At 34.9% G+C, this 22,186-nt stretch overlaps 1 protein-coding gene across 2 annotated transcripts in view; it reads right to left on the reverse strand.

The window, feature by feature from the left end:
* Positions 1 to 5,159: 5,159 nt before the first annotated feature.
* The window catches only part of LOC148941084 (uncharacterized), a 64,717-nt gene continuing 47,690 nt past the window's right edge, over positions 5,160 to 22,186 (reverse strand). For both annotated transcript variants that reach the window (XM_089105208.1, XM_089105209.1), the window contains exons 2-4: positions 20,769 to 20,955; positions 13,522 to 13,641; positions 5,160 to 8,677 (exon numbers count right to left, since the gene is read on the reverse strand). In XM_089105208.1, the coding sequence (XP_088961334.1) occupies positions 8,013 to 8,677; positions 13,522 to 13,641; positions 20,769 to 20,814 (831 nt within the window). In that variant the 5' untranslated portion in view covers positions 20,815 to 20,955 and the 3' untranslated portion in view covers positions 5,160 to 8,012. The remainder of the gene's footprint in view (positions 8,678 to 13,521; positions 13,642 to 20,768; positions 20,956 to 22,186) is intronic.

Genomic DNA, 22,186 nt, shown 5'->3' on the forward strand with positions numbered 1-22,186 from the left:
GAAAACGAGGTTTTTCGTAAATGTAAATTCGGGGGATAATTTTTTCGGTATGAAAATATCAAAAGTCCCTAACAGGTCGAATTCTGCTTCGAATGAGTCCTCATTCACCCGGATCAGTTGCCAACTGTGGCCTGTAGGCGTGGATAAGAAAAAAAAGAAATGATGCTGATGAATTTTAAGTTGCGATATTTGGTTTTTTGAAAACAGGGAAGGAGTTATCGGATTGAGCTGAAATTTCAAGGATAAACTCCCGGGCCCTAGGAAAGCTTAACCTCTAAATTTCAGCCCAATCGGACAACGTTAAAGGGGGGCTGTGGTGGGAGGGTCGAAACTTCTGGCCCAGTTTACCCCATGAAGATAAAGTCGGAGGAGGATGAAATTTTGCAAGTTTCTTAGTTTGAGCTTGGGCTACAAAATGCGATTACCGCCGTCTCTCTGCGACCTCTAGGACCTGAAATCACTTAACATTGTGGTGGGTCGCCTCTCTATAGAGGCACAAGTGTGCCTCCTTGATTAGTGGTTTGATAAATTCGAACTGTATCACCAACAGAGAATTTCTCTTTTACTCCGCTTTCATTAGAATAGTGTTTAAGAAAAATGTCTAGTATATCGTTGCCTCCTCGATGAACTTCAAAGGGGCTAATGTTGGATAGAGAGGGACGGGGACGTTGATTGTAAATTTGCATGATTTTATCCAGATCTTAAATAAAAGCACCAATATTTTTTAATGCACAATATCCCGAAATTAGAAGCCGAATAGTTCTTATCAATCGTTCGGCCGATGCAGCCTTCTTTCTTATTACTTTTATTTATTAATCAGTGGGTCCAACTCCAGTTTTTCGTGAGTGATCCTATCTGAAACAATGGCTATTATTTTTTTTTTCGTAATCACAATTTTCCAATAATACAAATTGAACTAGCATTTGAGAAGAATAGGTTTGTTCTATAAATGGATTTGTTTAAAAGAATAAATTTTAAATTAACCAAAATTGATCAGATCTGTTAGTTTTAGTGTGTTTTATTTTTTCTACATATTTACAACTAAAAAAGTGAAGTTATCAAACAAATTCTAAACCTTTAGCAATATAATCCCGTGAAGTTAAACAGGAACAGTGTGCAATAACACCTGATTTCCTGTCCCCAACCCCAAATTGCACTTTCCGGCTTAAGGGCCATGAAACGGAGATCAGCACCGCCGGTTTGGACTTTAGTGGCACATCCTATCCAATCTATATGAGACACAGGATATACAGCATTTATCGTAAAAGGTTAAGCATCCAAATGAGGAAATTATTCTATACGCTTAGATTGATATAAGAGGAACTTGACAAGTCTAAAATTACATCCAAAAGCCCTAACAGACTGGTCAATTCCCATCGTCAAAAGCCTTCCGGAATTGTCGCTTTAGTTAGTAACTGATTTTAATCCCTTTTTATTTTATCTTTAGATATCGTAAAAAGAATTGAGAAACTAAGAAAAACAAGCCTCTGCACTTTGGTTATCAGATAACCGTTATTCCTTCTCATGGGTGCCCATATGTGCATTGTATTTTTGTTTTGAGATTTCTATCATACAGCATTGGAAGTGCCGATTAGACCAGGTAAGCCCCCCCCTCTAAAATTCAGCTTATGGGCGTCCATATTCCTTCTCCTCTTATTAGCGACTTTAGTAATTTCTATTCAAAGCTATAGTCAGTCATTTCAACGGGATTACCCAGTCTGGGCACTTCAATAACATGGAAGCCCTAATGTTTCATAGCCCCAATCAAATAGTTCGATAGTTTTACATAGCCCCAATCAAAAATGGGGATAGTTTCAGTCCCGATCAAGCAATTCGTGGTAAGGAACTGATCGACGATGCTTAATACAAACCAAAACTCTAATGAATGGATTTTGTATATAAATAGACATGTTAAAAGAATCAGCTTATTGTGCTAATTTTGAATATATAAGATTCATTAAGTTTAGTGTTACCCATCAAAAGCTACGTGCCTGAAAGAATTTGCCTAATTTTCGGAAATGGTGGGAGACATCCCTTAAATCCAGGAATCTTAATGAAAATCAGACTCAGCATATTCGAGAACCCTATTGTAGTTTCAAGCTCCCATCCGCAAACATGTGGAGTTTTGTATTTTTTGCTGGAGAAAGATCATGGATACGTGTTTATTTGTTTTCCCCAGGAATGATGATATCGTACCAATAGTCATAGAATATTGGGGAAGAGCTCATTCGAACGAAAATTACAAGTTATAATTTCCTTTTTGAGTGACCAAAAAGATTGGAGGGCAAGTAGCCCCCGTCTCATCCCCTTTTTCCTCAAAGTCGTCGAATAAAGTTCTGAGACAGTCATTTTGTCCAGCATAGTTTAAAATTCCAGTAACTATGCCTTGGAATAATATGGAATCTTCTCGATTTCTATTTCTTTGGTTTCTCACTATTTCTTTACTTAAACCATAGCTTGTTGATTTAAAATAATGAATTCCGACAGTTTTAAATTTGATTTGTTCTGACCACTGTATATACATAACATACAGTAGAATCATTCCCTATATCAACCATTATACAAAGCCGGACCGAGATGCAAGTGTTCCGGATAACGTAAAAACAAGTATAAACATAAGCGACACTCGATTTTTTCGCGGGTAGACACGTCAGATTTCTCTTGAACGCGAAGCTTGGCTTCGCCTTTGTAACACTAAATTTTAAAGAATCTAATTTAATCGGTAATTAGTAATGCAGTGTTACTATTAAATGTTTTAAGAAATTACAAGTAGGTTTCGAAGTCTCGAGTTGGTTTCAAAGGCATTTTGAGAAAGTTTCTCCGAAAATACGTCTTCTAGGGTTCTCGTTTGATCTGTCATTAGCGGTCCAATGGACGAGGACGTACGAGTATATGGGCGGAACTTTTATACGCTAGTTGCCAAATATTACTGAGGCGTTATTCTACTGTATATTATTTACAGTACACTGCTTCTGACTTAGTTTGCCTCTAGGTTAGTTAAATTTAGTTAAAATGTAATAATGTTGCAACAATATTCATGTTTTACAAATAAGAGTAATTCAAACCTTGTAATTTCGACGATATATCAAGCAATTCATTGAGAACAGAAAAAGGTAAATAGCGTCTTCTGATTTACTCTGATTAATACAAACTGCCAATTCTTTATAGATAGGTTTTGTGCTGGAAAAAAGTGGGGATGTTTAATCTTGGGAGTAAAGTGGCATGGAATTCTCGGCGATATTTCTTTTGATCAGAAAGCTTTGCAAAATTTTGCTGTGGGAAGTGGAATGGTTTAGAGGCCCGAAAATGAGCACCATATGTATACTTTTTTTTCGATCAATTTGAAACTTGCAGAAAAGTCATTAGGTTAAGGGGACAAATGTACAAAAATTATGCAAAGGATGAGTGCCTTTAAAATTGGTCCCTGCCCTGATGAAGGGGGCTGAAAAAGGTGCGAAATTTTTCAATTGGCCAAAGATTAATGAAACCTTGGACAAAGAAGCCAATAATGCAGAAGAAAAAGAAGCGAAAGCATTGGTTTCCCTCAAAATGCAACCCAATACAAGGGGTATAACCGGGCTAATTTGATTGAAAAATTGAAAGTTCTAGTGCTCGTTATTAAAATTGAAGCCGCTGGAGGGCAATCAGACTCAGTTCCTTTTCTACCATTTGGCCCTCCTCCAGTCCCAATTATATCGAATTTAAGTTTTGAGACATTTTTTTGTTCAAAACTTCTAAATATTTAATAAATTCGCCTTTTGGGTTGATATCAGCCCGAAAGCCCCACTGTCAACCTTTATCTAAGCCTGCTATTCTAACTCATAAACACGAAAAAAGAATTGGAATAAAATGAAATGTGAAAATAAATACTGTAGGACATAAGTGGACTGTAACTTTTCTTTGGTTCCGTTCAAAATCAACCAGGATGTGAATATTAAATAGAATATTGTGTCAGCAATATTTTATTACAAATAGTCTTTTACTGAATAATAAGAAAAAATTTATTAATAAAATAATTACAATGCGACTCTAAACTTTTATTTTTATTATTATAAAAACTGAAAAAATCCCTCGTGTGGGGAATAAGCCTAGCACCTCAAGATAAAATACGCGTGATGCACTCGTAAGGTCCCTTTTTATCCCGAGACACATCTTGAATTTTAGGTTTGTATGCCTAATTTAACCATTAATACAGAAAGTAGATATCCTACTCATGACTGTGTCCCAGTGCGGGTGCTATATTGCCCCCCCCCCCCCAAAAAAAAAATAATCTGACTAGTAAAAACAACAAAAATAAATATAGAACAACGACAAGAAAACAAAGGGCTATTTTGCAGTTTTTGTAAACCTGAATTTTGGGTTCGTTTTAAAGATGATATTTTTTATTTGTGAGAGCGTGGTGATGAGTCTCTGGGGTCTTTCCTTCACTTGTTCAACTCCTCAGATCCAAAACTTAAATTTACTCAGGAATCAGAGGTAGAGAGGCGTCTTCCTTTCTTAGATGTTCTGGTGCACTGAAATGATACATGTTTCGAGTTTGGTGTCTATAGAAAACCCACACATAGTAACCGTTACTTAGATTATTCCCCTAATCATTCTCCTGCTGCGAAAAGAGGAGTTGTCACTTCTCTAGTTGATACAGCATTGCAATTGCAAGTTTGTTCAACACGCTTTCTGGATTCAGAGCTCGACCACCTTAGAGATATTTTATTTGGGAATGGTTATCCAGTTAGTTTAATAAATTCTGTTATTGCAAAACCCATTAAAAGATTATCAGATAGTTACACAGAAAACGCAAATCAAAGGGAAAATTCAGTTCATCTTGGTCTCCCGTACGTTAAAGGGGTTTCAGAACACATTTAAAAAAATATAAGAAAAAACAACATTTACACTTACTATAGACTCAGAAAAACTATCAGTTCCCAAATTTATCAAGGTAAAGACCCTATACCGATAGGTGAAAAGGTACTTTCGCATTATCCGGGCCTCTCTAAAAATTCAAGTTTGGTTAATGCTAGTGCAATAAAATGGAATAGGATGAATATATAATAGTTTAGAAACAAATTTGGGCTATGTATTTGCACGTTAGGTAAAGACTTTAAAAATTTAAATACGTAACCTAACTTAACCTTGTGACCTTTCCCACCGCCCCCCTAAAATCCAAAAAACCACAGTTTAATATCGTATACGCAATGAAAACCTTACTATCATTGCCTGCTCTACAACACATAAGACGTCACAAAACGGGTTTTATCATTACGAGTCTATAGTGTTTAAGCCGTGAGGCCCTGATAATGCGAAAGTACCGGTGAAAACTCCGGTGTCTACAGATTTCCTTGATCGTGTGGTATTTGGTATATCGGAAGAACTGATCAGCGGCATACGGATAAATTAACTCAGCACTCTGCCTCAATGAATAACACACTTAGAAAGCGGAAAAAAAAACAGAAAATGTTTACTCTGCCGTTGGAGAGCACATTTTTTAAAACCCAGACAATACTATTTTAATTAAATTATATTTTGGTTTTCTCAAAAGAGAAGCCGATACTTAATAGTCCCAGATATAAACCTTTAACACTTTCCCAATCACTTAATCAGACACGTCAACAACCCCTTAAGTCTCAAAGAGTGTTTGCGAGGAATGTAACTATTAAAAGCAGAAATCAGAAGACATAGCTCTCCAACTCATTCAATTGCTGTTTTGTTATGGTTTGAGTGAATGAATGTTTTTCTTTTATTTCTCAGTTATTTGCTAGTATCCGTCGATGGTGGTTCAATTTTGAATTTCTTTGCAAATAACGGATATTGGTGAATGACTCGCTTTTATTGTTGTTAGGTATTTGGTTTTAATTCTTAAAATTTGTGGCTTTTATTGAATTTTATTCATCTTTTAATTTTTGTTTTTTTTTCATTGTTTTTTTCAAATTCAAATTGACTTTACGCGTGTTATTTTGTTGGTTTTTTCTTCGGCACTCTTATTGATTATATCTTCTCGTTTCGCACTGAAGAAGAGGGGCGTTTGTCCCCTCGAAATGTTCGCTTTGTTGTGTTTTGTCAGTATTTTCATTTGGCCTTTAAAAGCCCCATTTTTGCTCGTTTTTCTTTCTTTATGTTATGTCGTGCCAATGTGGTTTAAGAAATTATCCTCATGACAAAAATGCCTGTAAACTAATTTTTGATGCGCTTAAAAATATTGGTCCCCCTCCCTGAACCAAAATCCTGGCTTCGGCCTTGATCCCACCCATCTGGTGAACACTGGTTCGGTTTTTCAAAATATTTACGATTTTTTTTTTGTATCTCGAAATTAATTTGGATACTATTTAACAAATTAAACTCAGAGAGGAAAGAAACTAACAAAATGAAAAATAAAATTCCTTAAAAAAATATCAACAAATTTTTTGATAAGAGATGGTATTATATGTTCAAACTCTCCATTTCGCAAATCTTTTGAGACACAAGTTTAGTTACAAAATACAAAAGTGAAAAACACAAAGTGGAAAACACGAAAATTTGCTAATGTTCAATCCACATCTTTCAAAGGATTCGTGTATTAACTATATTTAAATATTTAACTGTTTTGCTCATCAAAATGTTTTGATCTATTACAAATTTCTTAATTTTTGTCTTATCAGGCAATGCTGTAGCTTATAGTTGATGACAATTTATAATACAAGTAAATAGAAACAACAGAGACTCTCAGTTTGAAATAATTAACACAGTTATTGTATGTGCTTTGGGGCTCTGCTCGCTAAACATGAGGCATGCATCAAACAATTAGCTCTGGAAATTGCAGCCCCAATAACAGTGACAAACCTATTTCATAGAGGGTTTTTTTCTAAGAAAACGAGGGAAAGGGATCCATTTTAAAGCTATAAGCAAACTGACAATGTATTCACTGCCAACAGAACAATTGCAAACACGGTAAATCATTGCAACACTGCCATCTTCAACAGAGCAGCTATGAGTTAAAACTAGAATGAGACAGGAACTAACAAATTAAGCACTAATAAATAAACATTACACTACTAAATAAGCAAAACTAAAAACATCATAAACAAAAACAAATACTGAATTATATCATTATGATCCACCACAACGTCTTCGTGCTATTAGCTATTATGGGAATTATAATTAACACAAACATATGTAGCAAGGTAAATAGAAAATACTATATATTGCTATAGTATCAGAATGACGTAAGTGTTGAGGGGGGGGGCAAAAAGAAAAGTCTCAGAAATACTTGACACCTGCCCTCTTGAAACACGACCGTTGTTGATCAAATTTCCCAAAATGCATTAAAATAGAGCGTACATCATTGTAAACATCAAAAACCATGAAACCTACATAATCCGATCTAAAAAAAAAATCTTATCTCAGCATAACCTATTCTCATCAAATAAACTGTCAGTACTAAGCTTAAGAAAAAATAAATATTTCGGTGGGTGCAGTCTTCCAGGTCTTTATTTTTCTATTAGCTTTTTGGGGTATTTTTGTAGAGCACTTGTATATGTGCTCGTAAACATATTCTCTGCTGATCATTAATTCACAGATTTCAAGAAAAAAAGGTTCAAAATGTCATGAACTAGCTCCTTTTTGCATCGTAGAGTTTGTGATCAGGTCCAAGTTATCAGTGTGATCAGGTCCAAGTCAGTGGCGGATCCAGAGGGGGGGAGGGGGCACGCGCCCCCCTAACGTGGTCTAAAGAAGTGTAATTTATTCAAATTACGCAAGTTTGCATTAATTAAACTTGGTTTTAACGCAAGTTTATCAGATCCACCAATTTTGCCCCCCTCCCCTAAAAAAAAATCCTGGATCCGCCCCTGGTCCAAGTGTGATCAGTTAAAATATTGCTTTACTGAACAATCGTCCTTGCATATCTTGGTAATATCACTGTTGGGGTTTTTTGTGGGGTTGTTCAAGCAATCGCTACACATCTGCATTGTTATTTTTTTTACCAGCTCAATGAGAAGCATGGAAAACCTTACTACAAAAGTCAAACTTGTATGAAATCTTCAGGCCGCGTGGGTTTTTTTATGCTTTTTTAAACCAGAGGTCTGGGAAAATCTTCTATTACAGATATCACACTTGTATGGCTGCTCCCCCGTATGAATTCTTAGATGCGTGTTTAAAGAAGAGCCTTGAGAAAACTTTATATTGCAAATGTCACACTCGTATGGTTTCTCTCCACTGTGAGATATTTTATGCGCATTCAAGTTAGAAGCCTGTGAAAAACTTTTACCACATACGTCACAACTGTACGGTTTCTCCCCTGTGTGAGTTCTTCGATGCACATTCAAGTTACCCATCTGAGAAAACTTTGTATCACAAATGTCACACTTGTATGGTTTTTCCCCTGTGTGGGTGTTTTTATGCCAATTCAAATGATAGGTCTGGGAAAACCTACTATTGCATTCGTCACACTTGTATGGTTTTTCTCCAGAGTGGATTCTTTGATGCCTCTTCAAGTGAGATGGGTACGAGAAGTTTCTTGGGCATATTTCACACTGGTATTGTTTATTGGCACTAAGAAGTCTTGTTGGAGGTTTACTTGATAGGCAATCATCAAAAGAGGCTTTCTTGCGCAAAAAACTCATCCCTGATTCAATTGATTTCACCATTACGATCGAGGATTCTGATTCCAAAGACTCAATTAGAAATGGGGGGCGAATTACAACATCTAAAAATGAAAACAAATTTAAACTTTGGCTGTTAATAAATACTGTTTCAGCAAAAAAAGCGCCCTGTTAAATCTTAACAATTCTGTTTAAAGTTCCCAAGATCTAAACCCCCCTAATGAGCAATCACTTTTCATAGTCCTATCGCCATGATTTTATTGAACAGAGGGCAGCGTAACACTCAAATTAGTTTGCTAGAAGTTTTAGCCTTCAATACCTTTATAGAAAAACAAAATCATAAAACTCAATAAATTAATCAAACTATATATTTCAAGATGAACTGCAATGAAAAAAAACGTAAAATTAGTCTAATAAATAAGAAAACAAATCTGCCACTGTCTACGATTTTGCTTTCGATGATTTACATTTTTACAGCTATTTTGACACTTCTGACTCTCCTCTCCAATACCAATTGACGTAAAAATAAGAAAAAACTATTTGATGCCTAATCCTTTTTCTCTAAATATGATACATAGTCTTTGATTTCAAAGGCTATTTGCCCCCCTCCCCCCATAGAACCAACCTCTGCTTTTTTAACCTTTTAGTTGTACGGCATGCTCTTATTTTTTATTTCGATTTTTTGCAGTCACATGCTATGCAGTTTGCTTGCAGCTGGAGAATGTCGGCTAGTTGAAACAGCTTTATGGCGGTAGAAAACAACTACATTGGATGCTTAAAAAAGAATTCAATTTCGAGTCATAATATTTTAATATTAATAGAACCAAGGCATGAACAATGACAATAAAACATCAAATTTAATTAAAAAAAATAAAAGAACATTGACAATAAAAGATCAAAATTAATTAAGATTTTAAGGAATAAATATCAACATATGTATATAACACTGACAATTTACATTTTTTTTTTTCAGTAAATTCATTTGAAATTTTTTCAGTAAAGTACAAATTGTATTTTGGCTTTTAGAAAGCATATGGCTTAGAACCCTACTCAGATTAATTTCTGCTCGTTTTGAGTTTGACTTATTTTAATTTCTTTTTGTTTTGGGTTTCATTTATTTATTGATACTGATTTGTGGTAGTTGTGTGCTTGGTCGATTATTTTATTCTATTTTTGTTCATTTTTGGTTTTTTGGAGTTCTTTACTTTTTTTAGAAAAACTTATTTTGTGCAAAAACTTTTTTTATTAATTGACAATAAAAGATCAAATTTGACAGATTACTTGGAAGAAAGGAAAGAGGCGGAACCCTCTGGGCGATGTAAAATTGCAATTCCAGCAATTGAAACAGTACTTTAAGAATCAGATTAAGGAGGGGACTGCCTTTATTGTTCAGTCCCTTTATTAATGATACAGTAAACGTGCACTTGAATTGAGGCCGTACCCGTAGATGAGTTCCCTACATCAAAGAAAACAACCAAACATCTACACAAAAGTAATACAGTGGACGATGAATGGCTTAACCTTGATTAATTACACGTGAGTATTTCATAGAACAAATTTAAAAGAGAAAATGGACTGAAAAAAGGACTTTTAAAAAAAAAGGATTGCTATTCTCCTCTCCACCTATTGCCTTTGCAACTAAAATTCAAACATATTATAGACACTTTTGGGTATTGTAAGACCCCTAAATATTTATCAGGTATATGTACTTTTTTCGTAAATTTCTTGTTATTACGTGATAGACTATTGTTAATTGCAAATACGAGTCCCCTTAGCGTATCTATGCTATGACATTAAAATTGGATTTTTTTTCCGATAAAGTATTAAATACTGTCTCCATTTTTCAAACTAAATTGTTATCAGAATGAGTTCCAAGCCAAAGATTATTTTTCCTCCAATCAAAATTTTGTAAGATCAGATAATAAGCTCGTGGTTCCTCCCAATTAATCACTTGCCCCATGCTATGGGGAATGAACCATAAATGATGATAGTAATTTAGCCTTTAGTAACTATTCGGAACAATCCTAGTTTCCAGATCTCCCTGAGGGATTTTTGACCTAACACCTTAAACTAGGTGTTCTTTTCTAAGACCACACTGCCGTTCTAAGACGAACAAACAAGTTTTTGTTCCAAGTGAACAACTATTAACTCAACATTTCCTTTGCAATTTGAAGACACGGAAGGCTTTGCCACCTTCATTGGAAATTTGTTTTACTTTATGGCAACATTAAAGGAGGAAATTTACATCAAGACTTTGAATGAACTTTGTCAGTGAACTCTCTCTGAAAATAATCTAGTGAATAATCCGAAAGTTGATTATTTTGTGAATGAACCGAAAATTTATTTATTTTTTATGTATAAAATGCTAGTTTCAATTATATTAGTTTAGTAATACTACTGATGACGATCGCAGCATACGCCATTTGAAAATGTATTTCTCCCTGACGGTTTTTGCCTACGAGTGTTAGCTTATAATTACAATCTATGGCATTTCTCATTTGGATAGCAGTGCCACCTGGCATCGTCCAGATGGCTTACGCTTATTACGCCAACTATAGCGCCAGCGACAATGATACCTCGCTTTCCCAAATTTGAAGACTGAGCGAGTTTATGAGTTTTTGAGGTTTTCGGCAACGAATATAGCCCAAAACCTTATTACATATACTACTCTAACGGTGGCAGCAGGAATCAGCACCCAGAGGTTCAGAGGATTTCGGCCTATATCTGAGCCTATACGAATAGCCTGTAGACGACGAAAATACCGAATTAAAGAAAAACTTTATTTTATAAAGGAATTTTTGGCCTACCCTTAAATTAAGTCAGATTTCTCGGTAAAATTAACCGTATTTTCGAATGTCATAAACACGGCAAAATAGTGGGCTTTTGCAAATTATTTAATACTCATATGTATAGGAGGACGCAATCTTTGAATGTGTTGTTTTTCTCCCCGTTGGTGGAAAATTTATGATTTTGACCGACTTTATTAACAGGGTGGCAATTGAGAAAAAATTACTAAATTTTTTATTCAGATTAGAAGAAGAGTAAAACTTTTCCACGCTTTAGTGAAAATTATAGTAGGGCTGACTTTTCCACGCTAAAGTGAAAATTATAGTAGGGCTGTAAGGAAGGCATGCAAGGCAGCAAATTTTCAATTCTACTTCAGATTTTGATTTTATATATTAGAGTTAAGGTGACTATTTGCCACAATCTTCAAGATTAGAGGTAATAGTATAGAAAGTTAGCGGAGTTTACTACAGGATAGCTAATATCTTAGAGACAAGTTTTATGTTTCAGAAACTAAAGAACTTTGTCCTTTTGGTGTAATGTGACAGATTGGAGATCACTTTATGAGGAGCAGACATTAGGTTTTGCAGAACAGGATAGATAGTCCATCCAGTGAAAAATAGTACAACTTGTTTTTCACCCACAGGTACAGAATTTTAGTAAGTGGAGTAACACACACAAAAACAACAATAACAAAACAATAAACAATAATAAAAAAAATAAAGCAAAAAAGAGTGAAAAATTATGACTCACAACTGAAAAAAAAACTGACAAGGCGGTAAAAAACTGACAACTAGGACGCATGCTGTATTTGAGAGGTTCCTGGGCAGTTCTGCTGTATTATTATGTAGCTGTCGTTCCTTGGTGAGTTTTCTTGCGCACTTTTCCCCTATATCCTTTAAGTACTCGTGTTTAAGACATTTTTTTTTATGAGGCGAGATATTTCCTATTCCGTCATTTTTATGGCACTGGCCGTATTATGCAGATACATTCCCAGAACCGACAAGAGCTAAAAATTTTGAATCCTGCCACCCTAAAGTCAAACCTATGAAAAGTAACATGTCATCTTCTACTAGACAACGCGATGAGCATGCATTAGCGGTATTAACATGCAACAAGTGCAAGTAAATAAATATAGGTTCAAACATTTTTCCTAACTATATCCCAGAAACCCTCACTATGGAACAGAGTACCACTGTTTTTGCTGTGTGGTTGTTTTTGTCAACGTGAATTGATTAACCTTTCACAACGTGAAAGGTTAGGTTATGCACCAGGATAACAAATTCTTTGAATCTGCCACATATTTTCGGTTCGCTCGATTTTAGTTCTTGCTAGCTTACTGGAATTATTCCGGATGAGCAACAATATTTTAGATTTCCAGATTTACAGATACAACCACGCTGGAAGATTAAGCTACAGCTCATGGAAATCTAGGAGCCAAGAGTCTCTTCAGAAACTACCAGGGCTATTTTAAAAAGACAATGAAACCTTTAACAGAAGTCCCCAGGCTTATCCGGAAGGCCATGGAGCAATAGATGATCTTTGGGAAACTTTTGAGCATATTTTCTTCATCGCAGACAATGTCTATGCCAGAGAAACAAAATTCTGCGAGAAAGGTGCTCAAACCCGATATGAAAATAATTTAGATAACTTTTGTGGGTAAGCTTATTTTTTATTACAATTTGGAGTTGATCCTATCAATGGAGGTTAAGAGGCTAATGGAGGTAATCCTTCAGAACTCCAGAGGTTCTTCAGATTCGTTGCTGCTGTGTCGTTTGAGAACATTTGAAATTTTCTTTCATCACAAGCAACGTCTGTGCCAGAGTAAGTTAACACTGCTATCCAAACAAAAGCTCAAGATTTTGACAGATAACGACCTTTACATGACCTTTTCTTTTACTGCAATTTCAAAAATATCAATATTGGTCTATAAAGCAGATGATAAAAACAACCGCCACTCTCTAAAATTGACCCACTTCCCCTCCAAATATTGTTTCTGGTAATACTTTTCACGGTTGGGATTAGGTGTAAAATTAAATACACGATTAAAGTCTAATAACTCATTTTTAGCTTCCAGAATAATTTCAGAGCTATTTAATTTGAAGAAAATATAGTTTTAAACCATAAAATTAATTTTAAATATTTCCATGCTTTGGAAACATACCTTCTTCATCATCAGCGCTTGAACCAAACTCCAATTTCGGCTGTAAGAAATTATAGGGAATATCCACGTGATCAGGCTCAACATTAGAGGTTAATGCTTCAAGAAGTTTATCTTCCAATTCTAGAAAAAAAAAAATGGTCCAAGCAACCTAAGAGAACAAATAAAAATGAATGAAAAGATAATAAAACGTCGAAATAAAAATTTGCACGATTGAATTTAAAAACAATAAAATTATCGAAGGCGGGAAAAAAAGATGGAACGCCAGCATATTTATTCATCATGAAAAAAATATGGTTAGAGTTCTTGAAATATTTTTTACTGGTCAAAAATACAACATCAAGAAATTTACATTCAAGAAACAAAAATTGAAAAAATGTAAATATTCATAAAACAAATAAGAATAGCAGCATACAAGTCTCGTCCTTATAGAGGGGTTGAGGGTCATAGAGACAGGGAATCTAGATCACAAAAAAAATCCATTATTAGAGCAGATTCTTCAGCGTTCTGGGATAATTGTTTGCCCATTATCGGGAGGCGACCCCTCTCCTCTTGCCCGTAGGCATACATTGAATCTCAATTTTTTTTTATAATTTGAATCTTTTTATATTCCTTTTAATACAAGTTTCACTTGTGTATCATCGAGAGTAGAGCCATCTGCCTCAGTCTTCGTCTTCTTTATACAGATAGACTCATCCAATCAATCATGCCGACCAATTTCGGTGTTTTCCTTTTCGGCTGGAAATTCCCTCTATTTGGCCATCACTCTATTACATGACGCTAAATTGACCGGTAGAGCCCAAACTCGTACAACAAGACAACGAGTAGACTAAGCAGATTCAGTCGTGTCGTGCGTCTTACGTTTCTGTCAACTTAGCAAGCTTTTGGGTCTTGTGAACATTTTATCTTTTATTTTTTGCAGATTGATGTCCCATCTTCGTTATTTGGATAATCTTGAGTGTTTACAGATGAAACGGTGATGATCAGGAGTTTTGTTGACAGCTATAGCGACCTCTACGATAGGGTTCTCTGATGTTTAAACACAGCACATTGTATAAATATGTTATTATGCGTCGGGGCGTTGCATATAAATACGAAAAGAGAAATATTATAATTTAATTTCACTGAAAACCGAACTTCTGATAGCACTTGCCATCCCAAGAAATTTCCTCGCGAGGCTCATGATGCCCCACCTCACTTTTTCCACCCTTGTGCCGGTAGGCAAGTAAATGTAATGTTTAATGCTACATAGAAAAATATTGTCGCAATGGGAGGGGCACTAGTACCCCTACCCCCTACCAGCCATAATAGAGGTGCACGCCAAAAATACTCCTGATAAATCAAAAGAGATTTGGTATCCATTTCTCCCCCCCCTCCCCCACGACCTCCAAAAATTCAGCCTTAGTTTAAATGAAGGAAGATAAAAGATTAATTCTCATTCCCACTCCCCTTGACCTCTGTTGTATGATGTCAAAAGGTTTGTCATTGGTCAAATGAAAATAGCAGCTAGGTGTTGGATGGGAAAATTTTTTTGCTGCTGGTTACTTGGTACACTTGAGCTCTTTAGTTATCACTGCAGCATTATCTCTGATTCTACGATAAGAATAGTTTTCACGTTTTGTTTTAAAAGGGGAACAATTCGTCCGATCTACTGGTCAATAGCGATTGGCTGTTCTTAGTCAGAGGATATATCGAATACGAAGAGATCTTTAGCTGGTAGAGTGTGGGCCAAGAATTCAATCTCCAGCTTCCATCAACTTCCTATTTATTCCATTTCCTCTCTCTTTTTTTAACCATTCTGATCTTCACTGTTTTTGTTTCTATTTTTGCAAGAAATAACAATGTTTTGCGTATTACAAGTTGTTTTAAATCTCTTGTTTTCACAAACAGTTTTTAGGTAGATAGTTAGAGTAGGTAAAGAAAAAAAAACAGGTAAAGAATGCGGCACTAGGCTCTATTGTCCAAACTGGCGGGGCTGAGCTCATGTCCCTTTAGCCAGGAAGTGAAATTGGGGTTGATGGCCAGCTATCCTATGCTTTCGCACACTCTTCCTGCTTATCTTCCCCAGATTTCCCCCGCTACTCATTCTAGCTGGGTCAACTCTCGCTGACATTACAGATTCACACCACTTACCCGATCTTGACCGAATAACCAGTGACAACAGGACTCGAACCACTACCCTTATGGACACACGATTCCGAGACTAGCACGCCAAGTACTCGGCTACGGGTAAGTAACAGTGGTTATATTAAATATCTCTGCGAAATGAAAAAAAATATATATCATTAAGAAATTACACCAAGAGCATACCAATAGTATCGAACAGTTCGTGATAACGAACTGGAAGTAAGGAGCGATGCGGCTCGATAGTAACCGAAACTTTAAGAAACAGTCTTGGTAACAATGGATACATCAAAAGAATCAAATTCTGATGATTATTCAAAATACATAAAAAATTCATCAAGTTTAATGTTACCCATCAAAAGTTATGAGCCTGTGAAAGTCTTCCCAATTTTTGATAAAGGGGGAAATATCCCCAAGACATCAAGTGATCTTAATGAAAATCGTACTATCAGATTCAGCATACAAGAGAACCTTACTGTAGAGGTTTCAAGCTCCTATATAGAACAATGTGGATTTTTTTTTTTTTTTTTTTTTTTTTTTTTTTTTTTTCAGCAGCAAGATCACAGATGCGTGTTATTAGTATTATTATTTATTGAAAACCCATCAATCACAAAACATGACAAGACGGAGTAAAGTGAAAAGAAAAGAAACAAAACAAAAGCTAACGAACAAGAAACCACTGACATAGACAAACAACAAAACAGAACACTATTGAATTAGAGCATTATTGAATTAAAACAGGGTACCAATCATTCTGTGGATCCAATTTTTGGTTTATGTTTGGCAATTAATTTAAGGATTGCAAGATTAAGATCTGCAAGTTTGAATTTTCTGATTAAAGGAGAATTTCGATGCCAAGGAGGCAACAACATCAAATACTTAGCAAACTGAAAGGAAAAGAACAGGACTTTCAGAGACTCAGTTCTAGTAAACAGCATCCAAAATGGGGCAATATACAAAATGTGAGGGAGGGCTACGGCATTGAAAAGGCTAGCTAATAGTAGGCGGTTGAATCGAAGTTTTGCTGAAACAATTGATGCATAAGAAAAAAAGCGTTTTTTTTGTTTTGTTTTTTTCAGAGGTGATTGTATCAAACCTGTTATCGTAGAAGATCAAGAGAGGGCTCATTTTATTGGAAATTAAAAGGTCTAGTTCCTTTTTAAGTGACCAAATATAATGGAGGGCAGCTATCCCCTTCCCACGCCCATTTTTTCTTAAAGTCACCCGATCAAAATCTTGACATAGCCATTTTGTTCAGCACAGTCAAAAGATCTAATAACCATGTCATTGAAGATGATGTGACCCCCATAGCCCCAGGGGAAAGGGATACAAGTTGTGAGCTTTACCCATTGTTTACATATTGTATTGGCTATTGGGAAGTACACATATACTTTTCGGAGGGGATGGACTTTCTTGGAGGGTTTTTTTTTTCAGCAGCAAGATCACAGATGCGTGTTATCAGTATTATTATTAATTGAAAACCCATCCATCACAAAACATGACAAGACGGGTGTTTTTATGGAGGAGCTTTTCGTGGGGGAAGGGATTTTCCATGAAGGGGGGGGTGGATTTCCCGGCATTATTTAAAAAAATATCAGAAATTAAATAAAAAAAGAAGTTTTTTCAACTGAAAGTAAGGAGCAACATTAAAACTTAGAACGAAGAGAAAATATTACGAATATGAGGAGGGTTGCCCCCACCTCAATACCCCGCTATTAACGCTAACGTTCGGCCTTTTGTCCCAAGTCTTTAAGAGCAACTCCTCCAGCGAAATCACCGTTTAAATAGAATCAGAGGTTTTTTTAAAGTACTAAAAACTTTAGCGTAGAGTAGGATATTGAGAAGGGGGCAACCCCTCTCGTATAAGTAATAATTCCTGTTCGTTCTAAGTTTTAATGCTTACTTTGGTATACGTAATAATTCCTGTTCGTTCTAAGTTTTAATATTGCTGCTTACTTTCAGTAGAAAAAAATTGTTTTTTTTTTATTTAATCATACAATAAAGAAAATAGGAACTTAATGGGGAAAGGAGAGGCTTTGAATATACTTAATAAAATAAGTATGAATATTCTCATAAAGAAAATAGGAACTTAATGGGGAAAGGTGAGGCTTTGAATATACTAGGGTGGGGGAGGAGCATAAGTAGCTTTGTCGGTCTCAGGCAGCTTGTTTCAGCTGTAATCAGTTAGTAGTAGTAGTAGAATACATTTTAAAGACTCTGACATAAGCATGATGATTTAGAAAAAAGACATTAGAATGATGTAACAACTTCAGGTTATTCAGTTGGTAATTTTTAAAGATCATATTTATTGTAAATTATTATTATATTTAAGTTAAACAAATATCCTTCAACATTATTTTTTCATTATTTCTAGTCCTTCCCCTCTTATGCCTGAATTTTCTAAATTCAAATAGAATATACTTATTCACTACAATAGCGGAAGCAAATATGAGCATGTCATGACACAAAAAAAGAAGACACAAAACAAGGATCAAAAACAAAAAACAAATAAATAGCAACACAAAAGCATCAAGTGCTACTTCAAGGCCAATAAATTAAAATGAGTCAGAAATAAAAATTAACATATGTCAAGAGTCAGTTTTCATGGTTAAAATATTGACCGTTTATACCAGTGTATATAAATAACATAAAAGTAAGATAAAAGTTTATTGATTTTTGGCATTACATGCACGGCGCGTACAAACAGCTCCTCCCATTTACTCTGTCATTAGCGGGTTAGTGTAAATTTGTCGAGTCACTGAATAATGTATATACAGCTCCTCTCATTTGATCTGCCATCAGCGGTCCAATTACCCTGGAACACGTATTTTGACAGAAACTTTCTCAAAATGCCTTTGAAACCAACTCGAGACTTTGCAACCTACTTGTAATTCCTAAAAACATCTGATAATAACATTGCACTACTAATTACCGATTTTTATATATGTATTGAAATAAAGCAATTTAAAATTAGATTCTTTAAAATTTAGCGTTACAACGTTGAAGCCAAGTATAGCGTTCAAGAGAAATCTGACTGGTCTATCCGTGAAAAAATTGAATGTCGTTTATGTTTATAGTTGTTTAAATGTTCTCCGGAGCACTTGCATCTCGGTCCGGGTTTTTATAATGGTTGAGATAGGGAATGATCATACTGCATTATATTTATATACAGTGGATTATACAGAATATATCAGAAGAATAAAAATATAAATGGTTGGTACATTCAAAAACACTCACAGGCAAATAACTGAAATAAACTGCATCAAACATTAAATATTTGTCAAGGTAATATTATTAAAATATCGAGTAAAATAAGGTGCAAATGATTTGCAACATCTCTTGGTACTAGAGGCTGGGTAAGTCATTAACTGTGGACAATTCTTTTGTATTTTTCAGAGTCTAAGGACTGGTCCCTCAGTAGGGGGCTCTCAAGGTCAGTTAGTAGACCACGATGAGTTGGGGAATTCAAACAATTTAGTTCAAATCGATATGTCAACTCATCAGAAATCAGAACAGCCACATTTAGCGTTTCTTTATAAAGAGAACTTTGAAACTTTCTTAATGCAGTATAAATAACCGAAATAATTTAACTATGATAAAAAAAACAGCAGGTAAAAAAAAATAAGGAATTAATCAAAGATAGTTAAAATTTTATCCCAAAAAGAATATTTCGGCTCTACTAGAAATTATAACATTTCTAAAATCACCATTTCAAGGCGGTTCAACCAGGACAGCAGGGAAACATGACAGCTATATTATATTATAAATAATAATATTTGGGATTCTGTTGAATAATTGTATGCTCAGGATTTATTCATTTTCTTTTTTAGACATTGAGGGTCAAATACTCTCTGCTCGTTGAAATGAAGCATGATCAATGGTTAAAACTGCATATACGAGAACAGATTGATGAGCCACTTCATATACACAAATTTTTGTCTTCATGCTGATCTCCCACCAGTTCTATAAACGCCAGCAGAATCCAGAAGACAGCTTGGGCTTTGTTGATTCTCTGCTGTAGGGCAAGGTCACAGTCTCCACGACAGTCTATTAGTGAGTTACGGTTAGTGAAACTATGGAATTTTCCAATTCTTGACAAAGTAAAAGCTGATAATCCGATCGTATACTTAAATCCTTAGTTTTAGTTTTATCCTATACTATCCTATACTATACTATCCTATACGACAATATCTAAACTCAAGTGCTCGTTTCATAAAACGAGTGAAAAACTGGGTGAAATATACATTCCTATTTTACGCCACTTTCCACACTAAAGGGTTCATTAGTTTCTTCATCTAGTGCTGTTAGATAATTTGCCGTGTTCTGGTTAGACTTCCAACAGCTTACAAATTCAACTGATATGCAATCTACCACCATGATTCACTAAAGGTTGCCACCAGTTACCACATCAATTACAGCATCATCCATGGCCTCAAATTAATACATACTCAATTAAGACTTTAATGTATTTTGGAAAAATTAAAGGAATTAAAGCCTAAATAGTTCTATTAAGCGGTTACCCCCCCCTCCACCCGTAGGACGCATTTCCTACCCCCCCCCCCTCCAAGCTTTGGTTCCTTAAGTATACAACTTTCTGTGTTCGCCTACTGGTCTCTTATCTGATAAGAAGATTGACTTGCTAATAATTTTCTTGGGAAAAGCTATCTTATGCACTGTAGCGTGAAAATTATCGATTAACCTCAACATTTCCAAATGATCCCTCAAAATAATATTTTGGATGGAATTTATTTTTCATTTCTTATTTTTTCGGGAATATGCATAAACACATAAAATGCTAGGATTTTCTTATGTGGTGTAGCTAAAAAATAGGCTTAAAAGCAAAATATAATAGGCTATAATCAATTACTGTGAGACGCAAATGTAGGTTGAAAAAAAAATGTATATTAGCATTGAATTGGTTAAGATGGTTTCCACCTAACAGTAATTGTAAATAACTGAGAATTTCGGTTTTCCATTTTTGTTCTTACATTTAGAGAATACTATTATACAAATGCATAAAACAGTAAGAGCAGCCTGAAGGCTTTAGTACTAAAATCTATGGCAAAGTAGAGGCAGATATTAACAAAGCTGAAAATAGATAAATGAAAAGTGCAAAACAAACCTACCCTGCTTAACAACATGAAGCTGAAAAAAATGGCACTGTTCAGTCATTCTAGAAGCAAACGATTAATTTACAATCTCTTCTTCTATGTGAGATTATACTCTATGGTAGCTTAAACTCGTTGTACAATTAGTTACGACGAGATCAAAACACGATATTTCTCAATCAGTCAGTGCAATATCCATAAGTATCTAAAAAAAAAAAAAACTAAAACATCTTGTTGCAGTGCATATCAAACAGAGGTGACACGTTATTGGGGATTGAAAAGGGTCTTTTCAATGAGAAAAGAGAAGGTCAAATGCTAGACAGTCTCCAAAGAACTTAGTCTAGGAGAAAGGGGGGGGGGTACATCATAGACGAAAAATTACAATTAGAATATGCATAAGATTAAATTGATCATTCCCTCAACATAAACCTACAGGCTAACACTTATAGTGACTTAGGTTTTTGTTGGCAACCACCAGACTTTAGTTAATTTAAAAAAGTTTTTTTAAGGGTAATAAAGAGCGAAGTTGAAACTTAAAACGAATAAAACTGTTGTTTTACAGTCTATCTAATATATATCGGTAAATCTAGTGCAAATAAACCAACTGTTAATATTTCCCTATGTTTGTATGATTAAAGAAAACTAGCACTGTACTGAAAACACAAAACAATATAGGAGTTTTGGTACAGTAAAAGCAAACCGATTAGGGACACTTTTTGAAAAAAATAAAGCATTTTAGTATTATTACTTTATTATTATTTTTTCGTGTAATTTGGTATCACTTCTGCACAATGAACTCAGCCCAATGATCGGATCTCATTTTAGTTCTAAAAAGGACATTTCATGATTAGGTTGTAGACAAGTCCGAACTGAAGCCATCTTGATGGTATTAGTACTATAGACTAGCTTTAGAATTTTATCATTACTTGAAATTTTTCGGTGTATAGAGCAATAACCGGAATTTCGGACTTCATATTATGGTTTATCTGTCCTTCAATACAAGTAATACTAAAGTGTGTTTTTTCTACAATTTAAAATTGTATTTTACACAAATGTTACCTGATAAATTAATCCATTATTTGTGTGTGATGTGCAATGACATTGCAGCTATTAAAATAATATTTATTTTTATGCTGAAGTTTTAAGATAATTTTAATTGTATACAGAAAGTGAGTGATATCACAGCTGGGGCAAGACTATGAAATGCATTATAGATTAATTTGTTATTGTCAGGCAACGTACTCACTTTTGACTCCTAAGTCAATATTCTTGTTTTTTATACTGGCCTTTGGGTGTTTTCAGTAAAGAATTAGTTTTCTATAATCATATAAACATAGCAAAATATTATCAATTCGTTTTTTTTGCACTAGTTTTGCCGATATATGTTAGATAGACTGCATACCAAAAATCTTTAACAGCACATGGACAATTGGGAA

The sequence above is a fragment of the Artemia sp. Qi Xiang Cuo genome, chromosome 19, assembly GCF_049724085.1.
Source record: "Artemia sp. Qi Xiang Cuo chromosome 19, ASM4972408v1, whole genome shotgun sequence".
In the NCBI taxonomy this organism is placed as follows: Eukaryota; Metazoa; Arthropoda; class Branchiopoda; order Anostraca; family Artemiidae; genus Artemia; species Artemia sp. Qi Xiang Cuo.